Raw genomic sequence first — 26564 nt, 5'->3', positions numbered from 1 at the left:
AGAGAACTTACACCTGTAGGAAATACGAGCTTGATTTACACTAAACTTTTCACTGTCATCCAGGAACCCACTTAGGTCCTAAGTTCACGTGGCTCCTTTTCTCAAAGCAATCCCTCATTCTACTCTGAGTTCCTACACTGACTTACCAGGTCCTATGTGATCTGCCCTCTCCTATTCTTACTCCTTGGTCCTCACTGCTTACCACCATTCCCCAGCCCACTCTGCTCCAGCCATCCTTGCCTTTTTGCTAGTCCTCTAACCTGGCAAGGATTCTCCTACCTCAGGACCTTTGCATCAGCTGTTTCTTTTGCCTGGACTGCTCTTTTCCAGATACCCACATGTCTCACTATCTTATTCCTTTAAGTCTCTGTTCGAATATCACCTTGCCGGTGAGGCCTTGCCTGACCACCTTCTACAATATTACAAGTGCCATTTCTCCCCACATCCCTTCCATATCATTCTTACCCTGTTTTATATTTTCCCCATAGCAGCCATCACCACCTGTCTTATATTTATTACATTTTATTTCTCATCTGTTCCTTCCCAGTAGAATGCAAGCTCCACGAGATCAGGGACTTTGTGTGTGTTTTTTCTCCTGCTGTATCCCTGGTGCTCAGAATAATGGGAGACATTAATAACTTGCAGGTCACCTTTATGTCACAATTTTAAAACTTTACACTTAATAGAACTCACCACGTACCAGGCACTGTTCCAAGCACTTAAAAATTACCTTACTTAATCCTCCAAACAACCCTGCCCAGTAGACACTATTATTATCATTCCCAATTTTACAAATGAGAAACTGGTACACAGAGAGGTTAAGTAACCTACCCAAGGTCATACAACTAATAAATGAAAGATCCAGGCAGTCAGTCCCCACATCTAATCCCTGGGCAATGATGCCTTTCAAAAAACTACATGGAAAACATTTAATAAAAACTTCCAGAACGAGATGCAAATTTTATTTGAAAAGCATTCAGATTTCTGGGAGGGCTACTATTCCTAGGTGCCATCAGATTTCAAATACTGGAGGCATTCCCAATGTTCCATTCACAAAGGAAATGAAATGAAATCTGTGGCGGCCCCTGCTGTGAATAAAATCGAAGAGAAAGATGCTGGTATATTTGGTGCTATGCTTAAAAGACCTGCAGACCTATCCTGCTCTTTTCAAAGTAAAAATTGTGGCAGTCTCTCTGGCCAGGTAGTGTGTGTTCACGTACCACCGCAGCAAATGCCTGTAAGTCACGTGACTTTTTTTCCTTTAGGGAGGAAACCAAGCAATTCAGGACACAGGGGTGTGCACCAACTTGTGTAACTGAGGACCGCGGGAGGGGTGGGGCCTTGCAGGGCTAGTGCCACCAATACCTTAGGAGAGTTCACATTAGAAGAGCTTTTCTTCTGTATTAAGTTGGCATACTGTCCTCTAAAAAGTTATTTTGAAAAGAGGTTGTCTGTATTTTCAACTTCATGGGTTAGGTCGGCTTCATGAATAAAGCTCTTCGTATATTAAAGAAGGCAGGGTATCAGCTGTGAGCTGGAAAGCCAGCAGAGAACATTTCCATTATGAAGGTAATCAATATAAGTATGTTTGCTGCCTGGACACTTGAATTTGCAACCCATCCCTTCTGTGTATCCTCAGTTAATACCGTAGTGCCGGGCACAGAGCGGCCCTTGACAGGGTGTAGAATAATCGTTACTGTATACGTGTGATAAGTTATGTAAAGTCCACTTCCTGTCTGGTGGAGGGTCTCCGCCCAGTCTCCTCGCACCGCTGCCTTCGCGAGTGTAGTCAGAATTAAAACACTCAGGTTTCACCAACAGAGTAAGAGTCCACGGGGTTCCCTTCCCAGGCCACGCCGGCTTTGAGGGGCACCCACCGAGAGTCGGCTCTGCCTGAAATCCAGCCGCGGTCCGCCGAAAGCGCAGCGTCGCAGCGGGCTCCGGTCGCTCTTCCACCTGCTGCCAAAGCGGGCAGGCTACGTGGAAGACGACCTTGCCCTGGGCTGGAGACAGCGGCCACCGCGGCAGCACTTGGTCCTCCGAGATCCCATGCTCCCTTGCGCCAAGGACACGTCCGGCGGCTCTGCAGGGCCTTTCTACGCCATCGCGGCGCCTCTCTATGATCCATTGCCGCGTTCATGGTGGATGTCATGGCTGCCGGCGTCGAGTTGGCAGGAGTTGCCAATGGAACTGGGGAAAGTCACTAAAGCAGAGGAAGAAGTGGCCTAACCCGGACTGTGGGAAGTCGTGAGAATGAGCGGAGGCCCCGCGGGGGTGCCCATGTCACTGGAATTGGGCCCCTGGTAAAGTCCCAGCCAGGCCTCTGCGTTTCTAGTCAGAGCCCGGCGGTTGGTGGGGGTCCCCGAAGCCGGCGTTGCCTAGGAACCCCTGTCTTATTAAATCCTGAGTGTTGTAATTTGGACCGGTCCCCCGGAGACAGCGGTTCGAGGACATTTGGCTGGGTCGTCCGACGACACTGGCCGCCTTTCTCGGAGCGGAGCAGGTTGTTCTATAACCCGCAGCGATGTCGTCCTGGCTTGGGGGCCTCGGCTCCGGCTTGGGCCAGTCCCTGGGTCAAGTCGGGGGCAGCCTGGCTTCCCTCACTGGCCAGATTTCAAACTTTACGAAGGATATGCTGATGGAGGGCACGGAGGAAGTGGAAGGTAACAGCTGGGGCGATGGGAGGGAGGGGTTTACTGGGACCCTGGGAGCGTCCGTTTGGTCCCCAAGTCCATCTGTCACGAGACGCAGACAGGTCCAGAGGAGTGTCACTCCTCCTTTTGTCTCTTAACCGATTTTCTCTAGTGAGAGACCACTGGGGTCGGGGGGTGGGGGAAGAGTTCTGGTTCTTCTCCTTTGAGTACCCAGGATAGCTCAGAGCAGAGTGGAACTGCCCCTACGTCGCGTAGAGTATTTTTGTTTGGTTCATCCACGCCCACCTCTTCCTTTGCCCTTAACTTGGGGGCGGAACTGATTTTGATCCTCTTCCTTTATACTGACAGTTTAAAAAATTATTTGTGTATGACACGTCACTTTTTTGGGGTTTTCTTCGATTTTCGTTAACAATTGAAGTAACTCATAATTAAGATATTTAGTGACTCTTACCCTTTCTCACTTGAATATATTGTTAGTGAAACATGGGTATTGTTTTTCTATTATTTTATAGTTTTGCTTATTCTGGTGATACATTACAGCGTTCCAGCTGAAAGTGCACTTTTGTGCTTAATTGCCCACTGCCTCCCCCCGACCCATATTTATACAGTAGAACAAGCAAGATAACCCTGTTCTTTGGGTACCCTTAGCAACCTTCACTCATTTTTTAAGTCCTCATTTTGTTTTACTAATGAATAGTGACCCAGAGTTACATGGTAATCGTTGATTAAGTTAATTACCCCTTTGATTTCTTGATATTTCTTTCAGCAAGTATTTAGATCAAAAGACTTTTTAAATTTCAATCTGGGTCTGCCTCCAGAGAGATAATGGGTCGTCTTTTGGATGAGAGCAGTTTCTTTGGCAGTTTTGTTTGTTGTAAATAAATTAGAATTCTGGTTTAATTTTTTAATACTGATTTAACTGAGTCTTCGTGTTTATTTGGTTGAAATAGAGACAGATGGTTTGATTTAGAAAAACAGTATCTATATTTAGAATTTCTGTGGGGTCTATTTAGAAGGGAGGAAGATTGGGGAGCTGCCGAAATCCATTTAACTGCTTGGGGGTACATCAGGTGGGACAGGTTGGGGATGGGAGTTAAAGGGATTCTTCCTGTGTTCAGGAAAGGGTCATGTGACCCTGAGGGCAGTCAGAAGCAGAGAAGGGCTAGATAACATGGGAAATGCCTAGTCTCTCCTTGTTTCCTAGATAAGGGAAAACAGTTGACTATTCCTTTGACCCTAAGCCAGAAAATAGGCACCCCGCCTCCAACTTGGATGTCCTACAGGCTTAAGGTAGAATTCAGTTTGTTCTTCCCACCAAATGTGCTCCTGTATTCTCAATTTTAATGGTTTCACCATCTACCCATTCTCCTAAACTTAGAAATCTTTGTCACTTTGTTTTGCCTCTTTCTTTTTTTTCTCCTACTTCCAGTTAGTCACCAAATCTTGTTCATCCTGTGCCTGAATTGTTTGTATTTGTCCTTTCCTTATTATTCCTACTTCCTTAGTTCATATCCCCATCATCTCTCCCACACACTCTCTTTCATGTCCTGTCACTTGTTTCTCCTTACTTTACTCCATTTCCTGTTGTGTTGCCAATTACTTTTCTAAAAACAAATGTGCTTTAAAATCTCTTGACTCTGTTACTTACAGGATAAAATCCAAGCCTCTTAATTTTGGAAGACCAGAAACCTATGCTATCCGGGTTCAACCTACCTCTTCCAGTCTTGCCTCTTGTTCTCTCCCCTTGTCTCCCAACAGCCACATACATGCACATTCATATACACAAGCATGCTTACACCCAGAGCTTCTGCACAGGCAACGTTGTGAGGTACCTACACAGCTCCAGGCCTTTGCATGGAAAGCCCTTCCTTTCTACTTCCTCCACTACCTTCCTTTGCCTGGAAAACAGTTTTTCCTGTATGACCCTGCTCACACGTCAGGTACCTGGTGAAACCATTCTCACTCCATGGCAGGTTGAGTTGTGTCTAACAGAACTTTGTGGATCTCTCTCTGACAGCTCTATTTTATTTATCCTTATATTACCAGTATGTGGTCCCTTCCTTGGTACATAGTAGATGCTCAATAAAAAATTTGCTGAGTGATTAAAAATCTGCTTTTATTGTTTTCCCTTTGCATTAAAATAGGACTTGCTTAACACCCAATTTATTGATTTTGTGACTCATTTAAAAATAGGGTCAGAGTGCAGTTCATTTATTCATTCAACAAGTATTTATTGAGTGTCTACCCTGTGCCAGCAGTGAACAAGAACAGTTCCAAAATAGCACTGTTGATACAACTTGAAAATTACCCATCTTTACAATATCAGAAAGTTGCTATTTTACCAAACACTATATTGATTTAGGAGCTTGGGCTTTTAAATCAGACATGGATTGAAATTCCACTTCCATGTGTTACAAATTGTGGGATCTTTGGCAAATTATTAAATACTTAACCTTTAAAAAGCAGAGTGTTCTTATCTGTTAAATAGGGATAATTATAGCTATCATGAAGTTGGGAGGATTAAATGAAATCATGAGTGTAAAATGCGTAGCACTGTGCCTAACAAATAGTAAGCATCAATAAATGATAGTTGTTATTTTTGTTTTCCCTCACTGAGGAAAAACTTTTTTGGTCTGCATAACATCTCCCCTTTATTCTTAAAAAGACCAGGATTTTGTGGGGGCGGCTCTGGGGGGAAAAGTCTTCATGACTTTCTTTTTTTTAAATCCCTCTTTGAAACAGTTGCTGCTTCTAACAATGACCTTCCTAAACAGATTAGATTATAATTTGTTCACTTCTGAATAGCAGTTAGACAATCCTGTCAGAGTTTCAAGCAAGATGTATAAACAACCACCCAAGCATCCCCACCTGGTGATTTTCAAAACACTGGTGACAAACAGTGACACTGGGTTTGTCACTGTTATTTATCGGATGCCACTTGTATTTTCTTTTGATTTAAACTAATTCAGAGAAGTTATTTTTATAGTATTAAAGGGCTGTGAGTAATGAAAAATACTAATACTTAGAAAAGAATCTAACTCTGTGGATGATGGTCATCTGGCAGCATCAGCTGTGCCATTTTGGTACTGTGGGCCTCTGACTTTCCTTCCAAATGAAAATGTACAAAACAAGACTGAGCTCATTCCCATTTTAAATAACTTGTGTCCACGTTACTTGAAATAAGTGTTCTTTTGCTGCATTTTTATTCTTTGTTTGTAGGTCATTAATTTTTTGGTAGTATTGGGAGCAGAAAAAATTAGAAGTAAGGCCCTCTAAACCCCAGTTTCATAAGAGAAATACGTCCTTGGGAATTCCCTGGTGGTCCAGTGGTTAGGACTCGGCGCTTTCATTGCCGAGGGCCTGGGTTCAATCCCTGGTCGGGGAACTAAGATCCCACAAGCTGCACAGCACGGCCAAACCAAGAAAAAAAGAAAAAAGAAAAGAAATATGCCCTTAAAACCCCAGCTGCATAAGTTGCATCAAAATTTATACCAAGCCAACAGAGAGATTAATTTTCCATAACAAAATTTTTTAAAAAATTTATTTTATTTTTGGCTGCTTTGGGTCTTCGTTGCTGTGTGCTGGCTTTCTCTAGTTGCGGTGAGCACGGGCTTCTCATTGCGGTGGCTTCTCTTGTTGTGGAGAATGGGCTCTAGGCGCGCGGGTTCAATAGTTGTGGCTCGCGAGCTCTAGGGCGCAGGCTCAGTAGTTGTGGCACACAGGCTTAGTTGCTCCGCGGCATATGGGATCTTCCCAGAGCGGGGCTCGAACCCGTGTCCCCTGCATTGGCAGGCGGATTCTTAAACCACTGCGCCACCAGGGAAGCCCCATAACAAAATTTTAATGAACACTTCCAATGGGTAAAGGTAGATGCTCTAGGGTATAGAAGATAGGCAAAGAATGACTTACATGACAATAAAGAACATTTGTGACAGTAGAAAGTTGTGATAACAATCGAGTGATGTTTGTCTTCTGAATTTGTTCTCAGATCAGCATACCACTCTGTTTAAAGCTCAGTGAAATATACTTTCCTTAAAATGCCTGTTTACTTCACATGGTGTTGACTGAATATATATTCAGTATATGCTGTTTCTTTTGTAGCAGAATTACCTAATGCTAGGAGAAAGGAAGTTGAAGCCATTCATGCAATCTTAAGATCAGAGGTAAGGAAACGTAAAGATTTAGATTTTTTTCTTTTTTGAAGCCATGAAAGTTATTCATACTTTGTTTCAGTCCTCTCTTTTTAATGCACTTTTTCTCTCTTTCCCTTTATCTTAGTTTTTTTTTTTAAGTCCTGTCATCTTCCTTTGATGAAGAATATATTTACATGTTACTGCACTTTGCTATTAAATATTCCCATCGCTGCTTCTGAATGCTGGAAGAAGGAAATCTGCCAAATTTAGAAAATAACATTGGCAACAGTTTATCATTATCAAGGATTTACTATGTTTTATTAGTATGCTAAACTGCAGTAGTACATTTATTTAAGTATAATGTGAAGAATGCAATTCTGTTTAATCTAGAGCTTTTTAATCCCCTAACATTAAAAAAGTGTGATATTTGTATACAGAGAATGTAGAATATAGGAATAGCAAATTAATTTTACCATTTTTTTCATTATTAGTCAGTGCCTCGTGGTAACTAGCTCTGGACATTGTACTTAATAGGGATGAGGAAAACTTGGAAAGGGTTCAAAGGAAAGCCGTAAAGAAAATGAAAGGTTTTAAAGTGGGATCTGTTATAAAGTACTAAAGACACCCAACTATTTAGCCTTTGGATAAGAACAGCGAGGGAACACTTAATAGTATTTCAGCAAACAGTATTCTTAGAGGACTGTAGTAAGCATGTTTTCCCTTGCTAAGCCCATAAAAGAGAAAATGGAATTTAAATATAAGAAAATACTTTCTGACAACAAGCATTACTGAGCTCTGGTCTAGATTATCAAGGTCAGATTGTGGAATCTGAAAGTAGAGGGATCTCTCAAGAGGGACTATTGAAGTATTCTGCCTCAATAGAAGATGGCAAAAAGTAGAGGGATCTCTCAAGAGGGACTGTTGAAGTATTCTGCCTCAATAGAAGATGGCAATTTGGTGGCACTTAAGAGACCTTAGCTGTAATTACCTAATTAGTAGATGCTTCAGTGACAGATGAATGTAATAGCTTCTTTCTTTGTAAGGCTGAGATAGGAAGTAGTCCCTATAGTCCCTAAAGAAATCCTTGAGGAAGCACTCAGGATGGGCCCACCCCAGAGAATTAGATGGCAGAGATGTGTGTAATGGTATTAATTAAGCTAAATTTGCCAGTATACATCTGGGGGGGGGAAGCAAATGGGGTTAACCTGCTTAATGAATGACTGCTCTGTATTGAGGTTGAGAAGGGAGATAGAAATCTTCTGTCCCTCTGTTGATTTCAACTCTAGTCTCTCTCCTAATTTTATGTTTGGACTGTGGCAAGTGTGGTTCTAGTGTTCAAAACTATTTATTTTTGGTATAACACATCCCCAAATGAAAGCCAACTTCCTTGTTTGGTGCTTATTCAGAGTACCGTGAGCTACTCAAATACTGGGTTGGCCAAAAAGTTTGTTTGGGTTCCCGAACAAACTTGGACTTCCCAAGGACTTTATTTTCTAAGGTGATTTTGACTATACATGATTCTTGCCTTCTATCAGCACATAAGCACTTCATAAAGGTAATGCCTTATGTGACTGCAATAAGAGAAAGTGAACATATGATTGAAACCACTAGGAAATTACAATAGAAAATTCTATTTATTTAGAAAGTTTTAGTATAGACAGAGGCCAGTATGTTTTCTAGAGGAAATTAGATTTGCTTACAGATGTTAATATTTGAAATTGACTTAATTAGTTAAGTTTCCTCAGTTGCAACTAATGGCAACCAATCTAAGCCAATTTAACCATCTGTGCCAAGAAAAAGTCTTCACATTTACCATCTCGATCCAATGTACTTTTAATTTTTTTGTTTTAAGTTATTTTATAAAAAATTTACAGAAGAATAAAATGATAGTGAAAAACTTTATTAGAAATTTTAATAAGAACTTATATATAGCAAACTCAGATTTTTATTCCATGTGTTTCTGCTTTTGAAAGCATATATGCTCAAAATAGGCAATGTTCTTTGAATGCAGTTAACTGCTTATTAACTCTTTTTGTGAACTGGAATGTATCTTACCTTGTAAATACTGATTCCAGATTTCAATTACATCTCCAATAGATTTTAACCTAGTATTACTTCTGGTTTTTCTTCCTGACTTGTGTCATTAAAACCAATACTTATGAAAACTTTGACGGCTTATGATTTTGTTAAAGGTGTGGCTGTTTGCTCCATAATTACAAAGCATTTTTATTCTTAGATTTATAAATACCAGTTAGAGTGATCAATCCACTGAGTTTTTTCATTTTTATGTCATCTGTTTCCTCCTAGTCACCTGTGTATACACCTGCCTTCAGCATTTGTCCATGTAGGGACTGTATCAAGTAAATGCTGGTGTACAAATATCATACATAATGAAAGAATACTGTTACATATCCATTTAGTAAAGTGGCATGAATGGTTCAGGTTTTTGTCACAAAATATTGTGAGATAAAATCTTTTCTTATAGAATGACTAACTTCATGAGAACACCATATTTCCTTTTTGTTCTTAGAAATATGTTGTTCACTCCTCAGTTCTTGAGTTTGAGAAATTCATCTAGGATATTGTTATTCAGTAGACTTGTTATTCGAAGACTTGTCTGAGATTTTGCTTCTACATTCATTTTCACCATAACCATTAGACTCTAGAGTGCTGTTTTCTGTCTCTTTGCATTTATCTTCTCAGTTGTCTAATTGTGGAATATTTTCCTCTGTCAGTTTTCTTCTCTGTTGAAAAGTGAAAATTCTGAATTTTCAATTGTGTTCAATGAAAGTGAAAAAAAAAAAAACTCCTCCAAAAACAAACAAACAAAAAAACCGCTGCAAAGATGGTGTCTCCAGATTGGCTTTTTCCTTTTTAAAAGATGGTGCAGTACTTTGGGTAATGCAGTCAGAAAACTGGTTATTTCACTGTTGCATCATTCTTCTAGGTGATTCCATCAGTTCTTCTGTTTTCTTAAGTCTTTTTTTAACATAGTTGTAAATAATTGATGATTAATGATTAATTCTTAGGATGATAAAATAGCAAAACGTTTCAAGATACAGAAAAAACAAGATCATTGTGACCTCATGATTATTCTTAGATTTATATTGTAAAAGGGCCCAATGTACCCTTATGGTAATTGCAAGATAGAATGAGTTTTAATCTTTTTTTTTTTTAAAGTATACTTTCTCTTTGTTTGTTGGAAGACTACTAAGAAAGAATAAATGTTTTAAATATCAGTCCTTAATATTACTCAAAAAAGAAACTCACAAACTAAAATTGGTTCCAGTAGACCTTGATGATATAGCAAGGGTTAAGCACAGTGGAATAATTTAAGGATATGAGTGTGTCATGGATTCCAGGGGCATAAATTTTAGCCAGTCTTTAGGAAAGGGCTTCAACCGGAACTGGATGCCATCAGGAATCCATCTCTCTCATTTTTATTCCTCTCTGTTCTTTGTGTGTGTTTATTCTTTTTTCCTTTCAGACCAGCCCCCTCTGCTTCATATTTCATATAATAGAAAATATGACCACGGACAACTCCTGGCATGTTTTGGGTCGCCACATGAAGAGAATCTGTCCTTCATATGTGTTATCAACCTTTCTGACTCTTACATGGCTAGGGAGATGAGGAAAGACAACCAATTAGTTATTGGCCAAATTGGAAGTTTTCCAGTTCTGGTTATTCATCAGAGTTAAACAAATAGCCTTAGGTATTTTTATGTGAAAAAGCCTAGAGTGGACTTTATTACTAGGTTTTGACTTTAGTATATTCTCTTGCCTCAGTTATGTATGGTATTTTCATGTGAACAGCTCACAGAAAATCGTGCAAAAGCAGCCAGTAGATTAGAAGGTAATTAGTTGTGTGACCATTGGTCCTGTTTCTTATTCATATTTCTGCAAGATAACCAAGGTCTGTTAGATTTCTGGAGATAGACTCCCAAACTAGGGTTTGTGTGTGTGATAATTTTTCCTTTATTTTACACCATTGATTTTCTCTGGGAATTCATTTAATCTCCCTGGATCATAATTTTCACATCTGTTGATGTAAGAAATTCCTAGAATCTAAGAAGAAAACAGATGACATCCTCAATGTGAAAAAGTCTTCACCTTCTAGTGGGAGCTTTCTTTCCCGCCATGAATCTCCTTATTCTCAGTTACCATTGTTAAACTCTGCTTGCAGATACATTAGTAGAATTCTTAGTACATTATTATCTGTAATAATTTGTAAATTCCTTTTTGCAGAAAGTTTTAGTGTCCGTTTCTCTTGCTCCATTATACCCTTATTCATTCAAATGTCAAAGGATGATATTAGGTTAACATAATTTAATACTTAGGTACATAAAATTTAAGTATTTTTTTTCATATTTTCCAACATCTTAAAACAAAAGACTGTGATGTCTAGATTCATTGAATTATATTTACAGTATTTTTTGTACTTCTAACTGTGGTTTTCCAAACTGAGTTCTAGTAGTGGTTTTTAAAATGGATTTTTCAGAGGTGCCTCACTCAGGAGCCTAGGGTTCAATCAGACAAGTAATGTCAGGTTTTGGCCTCCTACCTATACTTCAGCCATAAGTCTTTTTTAAAAAAGGTTTCTTTAAAAAACTTCTCCTGTTCAGGGAGAAAACAGAAGTTTAAACATGTAATCTAGGTCATTCATTTACCAGACATTTATTGCTTACTGTATGCTAGACACTGGGTGTACAAAGATGGAGGAAACACTGATCAGTGAGTTTTTCTTAGCAGAAAATCAAACTGAGCAAGATTTTTAAAAAACTTTGGTTCAGAATTATGCATAATCTCTATAAACATGCTTATTGCACTTGTAACTTTAATTGAAATTGTGGTTTAAAGGTCAGAATTCTGAGACCTACTATAGTACATCTTTTTTGTGCATGAAGCAATATGTTTTTCATAATGCCCTGCACATAACTGTTACTATCATGTTTTACTTTTAGTCTTTTTCTTGAAAACACTTTTTTCTTTGCTTCTAGAATGAGAGACTCAAAAAACTTTGTACTGATCTGGAAGAGAAGCATGAAGCATCAGAGCTTCAAATAAAGCAGCAGTCTATGAGTTATCGAAATCAACTGCAACAGAAAGAGGTAAAGGTTATTACACTTACTTCATATTTACTTCACTGTAATGTATTTAGGATGGTTTCTAAAAGTTATAAATCAAGCTCTGTTTAGATCCATGAAAATATCAAAAGAGTGTTGAAGTTAGTAATTTCCAACTCAGTATGATATCACTAATTTAACAAGAACTCTGTAAGCTTTTACATTTATATGACATAAACTAACCTTTGTGGAGTTTAATTTCTACTTTCCAAAAGAAGAAAAGTCTTAGTGTACAATACCTTCAGGCATTTGTTGCTTATAATTTCTGATTTTATGAAACTTATTTCTCATCTATTTACCTAAATTTGTTTTAAATCATTGTGATTGTTAATAACATTTCTTTTTTAAAAAATGATTTTAACTACAAGTGTTAACATATGCTTATTAGTGTTTACTTGATTTTCCATGGAAAAACGGAATATTAGGTATTTTATAGTTGACTTATACTGTTCTATAATTTTTCCCCCTTTAGTTTGATAGAAATAGTTATTTTGGAGGTAGCTTATCTTTCCTTTGCAGTTTTTTTAAAAAAATTAATTAATTAATTAATTAATTAATTTTTGGCTGTGTTGGGTCTTCGTTTCTGTGCGAGGGCTTTCTCCAGTTGCGACGAGCGGGGGCCACTCTTCATCGCAGTGCGCGGGCCTCTCACTCTCGTGGCCTCTCCCGTTGCGGAGCACAGGCTCCAGATGCGCAGGCTCAGTAGTTGTGGCTCACGGGCTTAGTTGCTCTGTGGCATGTGGGATCTTCCCAGACCAGGGCTCGAACCCGTGTCCCCTGCATTGGCAGGCAGATTCTTAACCACTGCGCCACCAGGGAAGCCCTCCTTTGCAGTTTTGATAATATTATATAATTTAACCAGTGTTACTACAAATCCTTAAAATAATAGACTATGTCCCTAATGTTTCATTCTGTCATTGAATTCTCTTTAGTGTTTAGTATGTAAGTGGAATTCAGTAAATGATTCTGTGGAATTGAGCCACAGAATTTCTTGTTTAATTATCCAGATCACTGGGGTGTTCGTCAGTTTGTTGATTAAATGTTCATTTCTACCATCACTTTATATTTGGGTTTTTAAAATTTAGATGCATTGATTTCAAGTTCTTTTAGTGACATACTAAGATGAAAAATAAAAGTAAACCACACTGAAGATAAATATAAACATTTAAAGAAGAACTTAAATTTCCAATCTGGAATTGATTTCATAAAATACAATAAAAATGAATTACTACAAAGATAAAATGAATGTAAAAAAGCAAAGTTACAAGTTCAAATGAAAGTTAAAAGCCCACTTTTTTTTTTTTTTGGTAAGGATTCAGAAGATGTAAAATTACTCTGTCAACTTGCTTTATTTTTTTTTTTAATTTATTTATTTGTTTACTTTATTTTTGGCTGCGTTGGGTCTTCGTTGCTGTGCGCGGGCTTTTCTCTGGTTGCGGCGAGTGGGGGCTACTCTTTGTTGAGGTGCGCGAGCTTCTCATTGCGGTGGCTTCTCTTGTTGGGAGTACGGGCTCTAGGTGCGCGGGCTTCAGTGGTTGTGGCTCACAGGGCTCGAGCCCATGTCTCCTGCCTTGGCAGGCAGATTCTTAACCACTGCGCCACCTGGGAAGCCCCTGTCAACTTGCTTTAAAAGTCTTTAAGCCTTACTCTTTTAGTTTCTTTACTTATCTTGTCACGGACTGGTGGCAAACATTCGTGGCATTGGTCCACAGACCACACTTTGAGCAGCACTGATTTACAGATACTCCGATAGAGCAGTAGCTGAATCGCCCAGGGGTTTACAGCTGAATCATAAAAAATACACATTGTTAGGTCCTCTAGGAGATTCTGATTTAGTGTACTGGGAAGGGGCTCTGTTACTGGTATTTTTCAAAAACCCCATAGCTGATTCTGATGCTTACATCCTAGTTGAAAAAATTGCTGTGGAATAATCTGGCATTTTATTTTCTACTTAACTATGGATATTAGAGGGCAAATTAAGAATTCAAGTTTAGGAATACGTCTTTGTTAGTAGAGTTTATACTTTTTAACTCTACAACTTGATGTAAATGTCTGTTGTATAATGAGAACTTTCTTTGCATTATAGCTACATTTGAAAAAAATTGTTGATTTCAGTACTTTTTACTAGAATGAAAGATAATATATACTTTAGATCTGCTATTTTCTGAATCTATTTGTTGCCCTTGTTGTGATGTTCATATTGCCCAAAGATGCAATTTGCCTCATATCATTTATGGGAAAATAAAATTTGTACATTATTATAAATCTCCATTAGAAAAGGGGCTCTGATACGAAAAAATGTTTACTATGACATTTAACATAATTGTATTTGATTTTTGTTTGTCTAATTGCTTGACTTTAGAAATACTGTTACTTGCTGACTGCCTCCTCAGTATCAAATTTTCCTCCGTTGTGGCAGGTTGTCTTTTGGACTAGCTTGAGTATTTTACAGAAAGCTTATTTCAGTTTTCTCTAGCTTGCTTTTATGTTTTGAGTAATCTCTTACTTGGAATGGATGTGGCATTATGGTAAGTCCTATTTTTATAACTTCTTTTGGACATTGACCTGGTATTGCAAGCCTTCAGTCAAAACTCCACTCGGGTTTCACGGTTTTTATACTGTTGTCTCCCTGAGTAGAATCAGATTTTCACCGGCCTTTCTTTGCCAAGGCTAAAGCCAAGGCCTCTTTCAGTGCATGATTTCTTTCTAAGACTAATGGGCTATTAATCACAGGCTTACTGTGAAGATCGGATTAATAAATCAAAGCTTTCTTCCAGCTGTGTTGTGTAGACCAGTACAAAGTTACCTGATTCATGGTGCATTTTAAGCCTAAATCCAGCCATACATAATCAGTTACAAAAGACTCTTCCAACAGGTGTTCTAAGGAAGCTTACCAGTGCATAGACTGTTGCAGCTTTTATTTTCTCATCTCTTGAGGCTTGATAATCACAAACAGAACCCTAAGAAATTGCATATACTATACTACCTGATATGTAGAAGATGGTAAACTGATGTTTAACTGAGGATTTTATTGCTTTAGTTAATGTATGAGTGGAATTCTGTTGCTCATATTAATCGGAACATTATCTATGCTGTATGGTAATCATGGTTTTGAAATAAAAATGTTATGTTGGGGTGTTAATAGACAACTTGGATTCAGTTGATAGAGTACTGTCGTTGGGTCATCTTAAACTATTATAGCTTTTAACATTATGAATGTATAAAAGGGTCAATATGGTTATTTTGAAGTACCTTCTCTAAAATATGGATTATAAATATAGGTAGAAATCAGCCATCTTAAAGCAAGACAGATTGCGCTGCAGGATCAGTTGCTGAAGCTGCAGTCAGCTGCTCAGTCAGTGATTTCAGGAGCTGGTGGTGTACCAGCAACCACTGCATCTCCTTCATTCGGTTATGGTTTAAGTCATCATGCTTCAGCTTTCCACGATGATGACATGGATTTTGGTGACATCATTTCATCACAACGAGAAATAAACAGATTGTCAAATGAAGTCTCAAGACTTGAGTCTGAAGTTGGCCATTGGAGGCATATTGCTCAGGTAGGTAGAATTTTCATGAGTTTTTGAAAACTGTGAGTGAGTAAAAGTAATGATGCCATGTGTAGAAGTTTTGGTATCAGAAAGAACCCTGGACTAGGAAATCAGAAACCTGTATTCTGATTCAGCCAGTGACTTTTTAAGTGGTTTTAGTCAGGTCATCTTTCTCTCTCAGCCTCAGTTTCCCCTTCTGTACAATATTTGGAAGAAATTTCCAAAAAATTTAAAGCAAGAGAACCATGCTTTAAAATAAAATTAAAAGCTACAAGTCCAGCACTTAAAGGAGACAAAAATGGAGTTGCTGTGGTTGAACCAGCACCTCTTCCCCTGGAGTCCCTGAGACTTCTCTGGTGGAACCAAGGCACCAGATTTGAAACTACTTGCTTAGATGTTGTCTGAGGTTCTTCTTTGCATTAATTATATGTAAAATGAAAAATCTGATAATTGGTATTATAAAACACATAAACTATTATGTGTTGTTTCTCACACATTAGAATAGAAATTAAGTCCTTCCTATTTTGGGCTGTAAACTTTCTTCCAAGGATCCCTTTTTTATCTTCTTTATCAGATTTTATGTATTACTGAGGTTGCCAATACACAGGAGACCTGAAATAAACTGGAACATTGTTCATATAGACTTTATTCCATCAGTGTGGAGAAAAATAAAGTATATAATAAAGAGTTATTTTCTATCTTTTTGTGAGTGTAATCTTGTTGTGTAAAGGCGAAATCCTCCCAATTAAAATGATCTCCTTGCTTCCCAAGTTGCTAGACATTCCCAGTACCCAAAATAAACCTTAAGAGAGGATGATCTGTTTGTCCATCTTATCTCTGAAAGATGGTAGTTCTTAAACTTTGTATGTGTAAGAATAACCTGAGGAATTTGGTAATATTGTAGGTCCCCTGTCCTACCTTAAGGGATTAGAGATTAGTATTTTGTAGCCTATTTTAGGATGTTGAAAAATATAGTCAAACAAATAAGTACCCAGGTGATTCTGATGATCTGAGGAACACATTTTAAGAAATGTTGCCTAGGTAAGATTTCATGTGGAAAAGGTTTGGTATATTTCCTTTAGCATATCTTGAATGCCTACTATATGACAGACCTGTACTGGGATGTTACAGTGAAAAAGGTATAATCAGCACCTTTCAGGGGACTTAATTTTCTAGTAAAGCATAATTAAAATTAATATTTGTATCATACTTTACAAGATGTTTCCATATGTACTAATCTAATATATTATCTTTAATAACTATGAGAGGTATTTATTACCTCTGTTTTGCAGATGAGCAAAGTAAAAATTTAAGTAATACATCCACTGTCACAGTGATTAAGTTGTGCCTCAAACACACATCTTTCGACTTCAAATCCTATGTTCTTTCCAATGTACTGTATTCCTTCTTTTATCCAGAGAGCAGCTTTTGGTTCCTTAACATGCTATAGTAAATGTTAATAAAGATAAATGAGCAACATACAGCTATGAATGAGAAGAAAATCATGCAAAAGCCAATATATTAATATTAGCATTATTATCAATGTTAATATTAATCTTAGCATTAATATTGGGTAACTTTCCATTTTAGAAATTAACCTTTTAGAAAGCTGCTTGACTATCATCAGATTTACATTTTGTTGAGCCAAGAAAAATATTCTTTGGTGTTTTCCTTCTTATTTTGTAAAAGTATTGTCTTCCCTAATTAGTTAACAGACTCTTGAATGGTATCTTGTATTTATTGTGTATTACTCACTATTGGACTAGGTTCTTTAAAAGGTGCTTGGCATTCTTTAATAAGAATTTGTCTGGGAAATAAATGCCCCTCATTTTTTCTTACTTATATTTGTTTTTTAAATTTTTTTTAATTGAAGTATAGTTGATTTATACTAGTTTCAGGTGTACAACACAGTGATTCAGTATTTTTATAGATTACACTCTGTTTAAAGTTATTATAAAATATTGGCTGTATTCCCTGTGCAAATGCCCCTTTTTTAAAAAACGTATCTTCTAATAAAGTTAGTTTCTGACTTTCTCTTTTGTAAGAAGATCAGTACAATTATTTTCTAATTGTGTTTTTCTGATCTAGACTTCTAAAGCACAAGGATCAGATAGCTCTGATCAAAGTGAAATCTGCAAACTACAAAATATCATTAAGGTAAGGTGGATTGTTGGAACAATGGCTGTTATACATCTAAAATTTGTTTATTAAAAGTGTAAGCCTAGGGGCTTCCCTGGTGGTGCAGTGGTTAGGAATCTGCCTGCCAATGCAGGGGACACAGGTTCAGGCCCTGGTCTGGGAAGATCCCACATGCCACGGAGCAGCTAAGCCCATGTGCCACAACTACTGAGCCTGGGCTCTAGAGCCCTCGAGCCACAACTACTAAAGCCCACGCGCCTAGAGCCTGTGCTCCGCAATAAGAGAAGCCACTGCAATGAGAAGCCCGCGCACCTCAACAAAGAGTAGCGCCCGCTCGCCGCAACTGGAGAAAGCCCACGTGCAGCAGCAAAGACCCAACACAGCCAAAAATAAATAAATAAGTAAATTTTTAAAAAAATGTATAAGCCTAAATTAATAAAAGGCTCAGTTATAAAAGTATTTTATAGATTATGATATTCACTTTTTTTTGCTGTTTTTATATCTTCTCTATTCTTTATGGCACCTTAAGTATATAATAATATCTCTCTTTCCAAAATCATTTGGTTTTGAATATTTATTTATTAGGTAGTTTATATTTCATAAGTCTCTATCTTCTACTGTATCTCGTAAAACAGTCTTTATTAAAACAATTCTAGGGTCACTGAAATTTCAAGGGTTAGGGTTAAAGGATACTGACAAAATACAATGTTAATATTATTTATTGTAAACAATTATTTTCCCTTCATGGTGGAATTTTGCTAGTTTGTGTCAATTATTTCCTTCAAGAGAAGGCTCAGTTACATATACTTAGCAGGGCAGTGAATTGTTTTTAGTATGTAAATTATTGTCATGTATAGAATTTTTTTAGTTTTGGTTTTATTGTTATTACAATACCAGTGTGGATGGGTTCCTCATTCAGACCTGGCTTGGAATCCTGGCTGTGCTGCTTTGGGCGAGTTACTTAACTTTTACAAGCTTCTGTTTATCATCAGTGAAGTAGATATCATAATATTCTTTATATAGAGGGTTCTTACATATATTGGTAAGAAACATAATAGGTACTTGCAAAGGGCTTTGTGTATATGTATTACTTCTCAGACAGCCCATATTTTGCAGATGAAGAAATGAAGGCTTGAGGTCATGGCTTACTCAAGGTCATGTAGATACAAAGTGGTGAGGTCAGACTTTAAACCCAGGCAGTAGGAATCCAGAACGCGTCTGGGGAGCCACTTCTCTGTACTGTCTCCCCATGAAAAAGTCCCAGTAGGAAAAAGTAGTACTTAAATAGGCAAATCACAAAAGAATAAATGCCAATGGACAGTAAATATTAGCCTTGCTAGAATTAAAAATGTATATTAAAGGAAGAGTTGAGATGGCACTTTTTTTCCCTCATAAAACTAACAAAGATTCAGGGAAATTGGGACTCTAATGCTGCTGGTGAGATGTGAATAGATGCTGTCTGTGGCAATCAATACCAGAAGCCTTAAACATTGCCTTTTGACTTTAAAATTCTACCTGGAAATGTATGCTTCAGAAACCATCATGAATGTATACAAAGTCTTAAAAGCTGTTAAAAGTGATGTTGATTAATATTAAATAAGAAAGCGTTCATATCTTAAGTAAAAATATAGGACGATATATACAATATGATTTGTGTAAAAATGTATTTATGCATTAAAAATATTGGGGAAAAAAATCCTCTCTTGTAGGATTGTTTTTGAGGTTTAAATGTAAACTTCCTTGTCAAGTACTGGTACATAAGTAAGTGCGTAGGACTAAAGAATAACTTTACTTGTCTTCTCAGGAAATAGAAGCTAATTTATTGATTAGGATTCTTGGCTACAACCAACAAAAACCATCTCTGGCTAAGTAAAGCATAAGAGGATTTATTAGAAGGAGCCAGGATACTCTGTCCACAGGATTGAAGGAAAAATTGAGCATTTTGGCCTCAGGAAGGGTAGAAATTAGACCAGCATCAGAGATCTAGGTAGTGGGACACAGTGGATAGGCTCTCCAGGGTGCAGCTATTATAATGCTTCTGGTCTAAGCAATTTCCCTCTTTGAAAGACGCAGCTGAATATCCAGGTTCCTAGGAGAGAGATAGTGGTCTCAACTTGGGTAGCGAGACACCTTGGTTGACAGTTTAGGGGTCCTGTCAAGACTGAGAGAAGGAAAGACTGAGCAAAAAGATAGGTATAATAGGACAACAGGAATAGATTGGCCAGAAGGTGGACACTGATATTGGTGGAATATGTCATTAGCAGGAGAAGTTCATGGCCACAGATACTAAAGAGAGAAAGATATTTTTGCTTGCATTTTGTTTCAGTTGTTTCTTGCTGGTGTTCCCTCATTAAAAGTAGAAAAACTGCTTTTAAGGCTCAAGAAAGGAAAGGGTGGGGTCTTTTAGAATTGTCCAGATTTGGGGCCTGTATTTAAATTTTTCAGCCTGAGCATGTTCAGAGAATTATTTTTAATAATATGGACTTTTGGACAACAATAAAATAGTTTAGTTAAATTCATTTATTTTAAATGTGGTTAACTTCGCTTTTATTTTTTAAGGAACTTAAACAGAACCGAAGTCAGGAAATTGACAACCATCAACATGAAATGTCAGTATTGCAGAATGCACATCAACAGAAATTGACAGAAATAACTCGTCGGCATCGAGAAGAATTAAGTGACTATGAAGAACGGATTGAAGAACTGGAAGATCTGTTACAAGAAGGTTATTAATTTTGTTAGTTTAGTGTATTAAATGACATAATTAAATGATAGACTTAGCTGATGTAAACTTGGTCTAAGTTCTAAGGAATGAGTAAATGACTGGTTCTGCTCATCTGCCAGAAATTTACAGCGGCACCACTATTGTCAAGATTCTGCAAAAATGGAAAAGGCCTTTTACCTTTGTGGTAAATAGTTATAATACAGAGACTTCTTTGCATTGTTTGGTGTGTTTTCACTTTATTTCAAACTCAGATACAAAGGCTTTTTAGTATTTGATTCAAATAATATCTTTCCTTAACTATTTATTTAAAAATGCTTTGTGTATTACGGTAATTTAACTTTTTTTTAAAAAAGAGTTTATTTTTTTAGAGCGGTTTTAAATTTATAACAAAACTGAGGAGGTACAGAGATCTCCCTTATATCCCATTCCCACACATGCACAGCCTCCCCCACTGTCTACGTCATTCATCAGAATAGTACATTTTTTACCAAGGCACATCATGGTCACCCAAAGTCCATGTTTATCTCAGAGTTTACGTTTAGTGTTGTACATTCTTTGGATTTGGACGAATGTATATCATCATAATATCATACAGAGTATTTTCACTGCCCTAAAAAATCCTCTGTGCTCTGCCTATTCATTCCCCCCATCCCACCCTTAAAACCACTGATCTTTTTATTATCTTCATTGTTTTGCCTTTTCCAAAATTGTCATATAGTTGGAACCATATATTATGTAGCCTTTTCAGATGGACTTCTTTCACTTAGTAATATGCATTCAAGTTTCCTCCATGTTTTTTTTTAAATTTATTTTTTATTGAAGTGTAGTTTTTTTTTTTTTTAATATTTATTTATTTTGGCTTAGTTGCACACACAGGATCTTTGTTGCAGCATGTGGACTCCTTAGTTGCGGCATGCCGGCTTCTTAGTTGCAGCATGCATGCAGGATCTAGTTCCCCAACCAGGGATCGAACCCGGGCTCCCTGCATTAGGAGCGTGGAGTCTTACCCACTGGACCACCAGGGAAGTCCCTATTGAGGTGTAGTTGATGTACAATATTATATAAGTTTCAGGTGTACACTTCCTCCATGTTTTTTCATGGCTTGATAGCTCATTTCTTTTTAAGCGCTGAATAATATTCCATTGTTAGGATGTGCCACAGTTTTTTTATCCATTCACCTACTGAAGGACATCTCAGTTGTTTCCAAGTTTTGGCAATTATGAATAAAGCTGCTATGAACATTCTTGTTCAGGTTTTTGTGTGGATTTAAGTTTTCTGCTCCTTTGGGTAAATATTAAGGAATATGATTGCTGGATCATACGATAAGAGTATCATATTTGTTAGTTCTGAAAGAAATCATTAAACTCTTCCAAACTGGCTGTATCAGTTTGCATTCCCACCAGCAGTGAATGAGAGTTCCTGTTGCTCCACCTCCTTACCAGCATTTGGTGGTGTTAGTGTTCGGATTTTGTACATTCTAATGAGTAGTATTACCTCAGTGTTATTTTAGCTTTTTTTTTTAAGCCTTCCAAGTTCTGAATTTTATTAAATCTTTAGTTGTATATAGCAGGCTATTTGTCTCTTGGTACTTGACATTTGATGTGTCCCTGATTTTATGTTTATGTTCTAGGTGGCTCAGGAATTGCAGTAACTGATCACTGTAAAATCCATGAGATGCAAAAAACTATTCAAGTTCTACAAACTGAAAAAGTAGAGTCTACAAAAAAAATTGAAGAACTTGAGGATAAAATAAAAGGCATAAATAAAAAATTATCTTCTGCAGAAAATGACAGAGGTGTTTTGAAGAAGGACCAAGAACGACTAAGTGTGGAAAACAGACAGTTACTTGAAGAATGTGAAAGCTTGAAACTGGAATGTAGTAAATTGCAGCCTTACGCTCTGAAGCAAAGTGATACTGTGACAGAAAAGGAAAAAATTCTTCCACACAGTTCTTCAGTAGAAGAAGAAGTGTTCAGATTGCAACAAGCACTGTCTGGTATAAAATGTTTGGAACTTATTTCTGATTGGTGTTTCATTTCATACTAGTTGTTTTCAGAGACAAGCACTTGAATAATTGAACACTTTATGGAAATGAAGTATCAATGGAAATGACTGTGTGGAATTTGAATAGAATTGCTTGCTTTGGATTCAGTGCCATAATTAATAGATCACAAATAGGATATTTCTACTACAAAGGGTTAAGGATTGGCTAGGTTTCTTTCAGCCTCCCTTCTTCATCCTTTTAAGTATTTACATGGAACTCATTGACTTAGGAGGCCATGTAGATTTCTGAGAAATGTTTATATAAGCATTTGTTGAGAGGAGGTTACCAAATACTTCCTGTAACTCATTAGGGCCCAGACCCTCCAGTTAGAGAATGCAGCCTATCTTCTTCAAAAGTCTATATTACCTTTCAAAATGATCTGTATCTAAGCAGACCTAAGAATAATAAGAGCCATAGGTCTTCCACCACTTACTATGCTCAAGATGATATTTAGTTACCGCACCAGTGTTCTAGGTTACAAAAAATAAATATTGAATGAAATAGGCCAAACACCAGTATTTATTTATGCCAGGAAAACATAATGGGAGCTCTTCCACTGAAAAGATGCATTTTATTTTTCACTTTGTCCTCTTCTCACAATATGAACTCTCACTTTATGAACTCATTCCTGCTCTAGAGGTTTCTAGCCCTTATGTGCTTGTGATACCCCCTGCCTGCCCCTTCTGTGTTCCTTACTTAGTTGTTTATCGGGAGCTCCTGACCTGGAGTAAATTTAGAGTTAGGCTCAAAGTAGAGTGACCCTCTTCCTCCCCTCTTCCTTTCCCTACCTTGGTGATTGGTAGCATTTACCACTCTCCCAAAACAGAAAACTTGAAGTTACCACCTTGCAAGTCCTATAGGTTCTATTTCCTTGACTTCTCTCTGGCTCAGTGCTGTTTCAGGATTGTGTCCCAGAGGAGCTCTAGGGTTTCTCATAGGTGCCTCAGTCTTGGGACTGCCATGAAGACAAAGGGAAGGCTGTGTGGTGGGGTTCTGGACGACTTTGTCATTTGACTTCAGAGTAGCTCTGTTCTTCTCAAAATAAATTTATTTACTTAATATATTGGGTGATCCATATGAGTTTATTTGCTTTAAAAACAAACCTGCTGCCCTAGACCTTCCCCTTTTCTCCATTTCCACTGCCACTGAATAACTTCAGCCAATTATAATTTCTTTTTGCCTGTTTAACTATAGCAGTCTCTTAGTAGAGCAGAATAGCATAGTGGTTAAGAACATGACTAGGTTGGAATCCAGCTCCATCACTAACTAACTGACCTTGGACAGTTAATTAACATCCCTATGCTTTGGGTTTTTCATCTCTATGGTTGGGATAATAATACTATCTCATTCGTGGTTGTAGTAAGGATTTTATGAGTTACTCGCTGCGAAGTTCTCTCTAGAACAGTGTCTAGCCCATAATAAGCATTATAAAAGTGTTACCTATTTTTCTCTGGTGTCCATGATTCCTTCTTCAATCAATATGTTTTCTTTCTGCAGCCAGAATGATTTTTCAGAAATGTAAAGCAGGTCACTTCCCTGATTTTAGTACTTTGTGGCTCCCTGTGAACTTCAGGATACAGTCTAAACATCTTAGTTGGACATATGGTGTCTTTCATGATCTGGTCTCTGTCTACCTCTGCAGTTAACTCTTCCCATTTTCCTAACATTCTAAGCTTTAGCCGTGTTGAACTTTCTCTGTAGCTCCTTAAAGCCAGCAATGTTGTCTCTAAGCTCTGTTGCCTTTGTATTTGTTGCTTTTTCTGTGTGGAGTGTCTCTGTTTTTTTTCCCCACTAACTCTTAGTATATTAAGATTCAATAGAGGTGTTGCATCCACCGGGAGGTACCTAGCGCTGCTGCTTCCCTGACCGCATTCACCCCACTCCCCTGGCCCTCCCAGTCTGGATGAGTTGTTTGGCCCTTTTGCTCTGGTAGCACCTGTGCTCCCTGTATCACACTGTACTGTTCTCATGTGTTTCCTTTTTTATCTTCTCTCTAAATTGTAAGCTTCTTGAGAGCAAGCATGGACTAAATTTTTCCATCTTGTTTAGCAACTCACATCATAGTAAATGCTCAATATTTCTTGAATGAACATTGAATGAAGTACTTCAGCTGAACTCATGGTATTTTGTCTTTGTGTTCTTCTTCTAGAACTACTTCTATTTGTGGATCTATCTCTAATACCAGATTGAATGGTCTTTTTATTAGTAGTCATGTCTAAGTCACTTTAGAAAATTGAGAGATTATTTTATTATTGTGGTATAAGTATACATTGTTTTTTCTTTTTTCTAATTTTAGTCCTTATACTATTTCCTGCTACACAGACTAATCAACTCATTTTGAAATTGTTAATGTTTTTATACAGGCAATAACTTATGACTCATCCAGAATACAGTTATAAATTCTTTCTTATACTAGTCCATAGAATTGGATTTTAACATAGTTTCTGACTGACATTTATATTATGACTTCTTTGGTATAGTCAAAATAGAAATACAAAATAGCAAAAATACATTTCACTGTTAGGGCTTGCTAATTATGCTTATAAATAACATTTTAATTGGATTTCATTTGTGAATTTAGTATAGGAGATAATTATTAAGTTATTTTAAAGAATTTTAATGTCAGATCCATTGTTGTTTTTACAGATGCTGAAAATGAAATAAAGAGACTGAGTAATTTAAACCAGGTAAACTAATTTTTAAGAGAGAAAGCTTTTACCAAGCTTTCTCGGTTTACCAAGAAAAAGGATTTTGATTATTTATAATTACTTATTTTGTGTTTTTACACTTCATGTGAACTTATCCAAGGAACTTTCATCTTAGTAATTTTATGTTTGCTGATTAGTAACAAACTTTTTGCATCATAAATTGACATAATTTTAAAAGTACATAATTGAAAAATGCAAGTATATTTCTTTGAAGATTAATTTAACAAATGATATATATGTGTAGACAGTGGAAGCAGATCCTCTACCAAAGTGAGGAATGCATATTGATTTCCCTTAAAGAATTCAAGGAGGTTTTTTTTTTTTTTAAATGATTACAAGTTATTTTGTAAATGTATTTACATGTTTTTTCAAATATAATAAAGAAATTCTCTTTAAGAATGTCTATAAAATGACTGGTTTTAGATGGTCCAGTGTTTTATGCTTATAATTTTTATATATCACTGAAGAGTAGAAATGCACAATTGTATAGCTTGCCTGCTTTTTTGTAAACTTTAAATTTCTTGTTATTTGAAAACACAGTGTTTTAACATTTTTATAGGATAACAATCTTGCCGAAGACAATCTGAAACTTAAAATGCATGTCCAAGTTTTAGAAAAAGAGAATTCATTACTGAATCAAGAAAAGGTGAGTGCAATAAATATGGGGGCAGAATTAAAATTGTAGGTCATAGCTAAGGGCCAGTTTTTATCAAAATGGAGTATTTAGTTCTTGAGAGTCCTGAGGATAAAGCTGATCTCATTGATGCTGGTCAGGCCAGGTTGAAGTACTTGGGCAAGGTTCAGAGTATGAGAGGCTGGCTAGGGTTTATGTTTAAAGATAAGCCAGTAAGCATACAGATATGAGCAGAAAAGATAGGTAAAGGCTCTGTTTTGGTTTCAGATGAGGTCCTGTCAGCAGCAACATACACAGGTGGGTCGGGAGTCTGGAGTGGCATACTATAGTAACTATATACTACTTATATGCCCCCGAGTATGTCTGCTGTGGTGGACGGGAATTTCTTAATGGTGAGAGGTAAAGAGGGACATTCTCAGTGGTAGAAATATGTATACTGGTCGCAAGGATGGAATAAGATTCTGTAATGCAATGTTGGAAATGGGGAAAGGTATTTTTATGTTTGTACCACTTGGGGGATAAGTCCTTGGTTAAGGCAGCTTCTTAAATATAGAACAGTTGTAAGCTGGTATTATTTATTATTATTACAGGCCAGTGTCTCAGCTCAATTTAAAATCTTAATTTTTAAAAAAGTAACACATATTTCCTGATGTATATATTCAGTAATACATCCTGAAAAACTTCAGACAGTACAAATATAGTATCCTTCACACTTCTGTTGGTTGGTCTCTTCCTCAGAGGTGTTCTTGCTTACCAGTTTCTTGTGTATCTTTCCAGACTATATCTATGCATATATGATTTTATATATATAAATATCTTTTAAAAATACAAATATTAGCATACTATATATACT

General features: G+C 37.1%; 1 protein-coding gene across 2 annotated transcripts in view; it reads left to right on the top strand.

Moving 5' to 3' along the window:
• The first annotated feature begins 1958 nt into the window (after positions 1-1958).
• Positions 1959-26564, top strand: part of TRIP11 (thyroid hormone receptor interactor 11) — a 71996-nt gene continuing 47390 nt past the window's right edge. Inside the window, exons 1-9 of one of the 2 annotated variants that reach the window (XM_059914847.1) lie at positions 1959-2663; positions 6759-6817; positions 11785-11895; positions 15192-15470; positions 17550-17618; positions 20160-20325; positions 21956-22321; positions 25016-25056; positions 25637-25723. In XM_059914847.1, coding sequence (XP_059770830.1) covers positions 2525-2663; positions 6759-6817; positions 11785-11895; positions 15192-15470; positions 17550-17618; positions 20160-20325; positions 21956-22321; positions 25016-25056; positions 25637-25723 — 1317 coding nt within the window. In that variant the 5' untranslated portion in view covers positions 1959-2524. Of the gene's footprint in view, positions 2664-6755; positions 6818-11784; positions 11896-15191; positions 15471-17549; positions 17619-20159; positions 20326-21955; positions 22322-25015; positions 25057-25636; positions 25724-26564 lie in introns of both variants that reach the window. The other variant, XM_059914846.1, reaches the window with a different exon arrangement.

This window comes from Balaenoptera ricei, chromosome 2 (genome assembly GCF_028023285.1).
Source record: "Balaenoptera ricei isolate mBalRic1 chromosome 2, mBalRic1.hap2, whole genome shotgun sequence".
In the NCBI taxonomy this organism is placed as follows: domain Eukaryota; kingdom Metazoa; phylum Chordata; class Mammalia; order Artiodactyla; family Balaenopteridae; genus Balaenoptera; species Balaenoptera ricei.
This window is presented reverse-complemented; position numbering and strand designations above follow the sequence as displayed.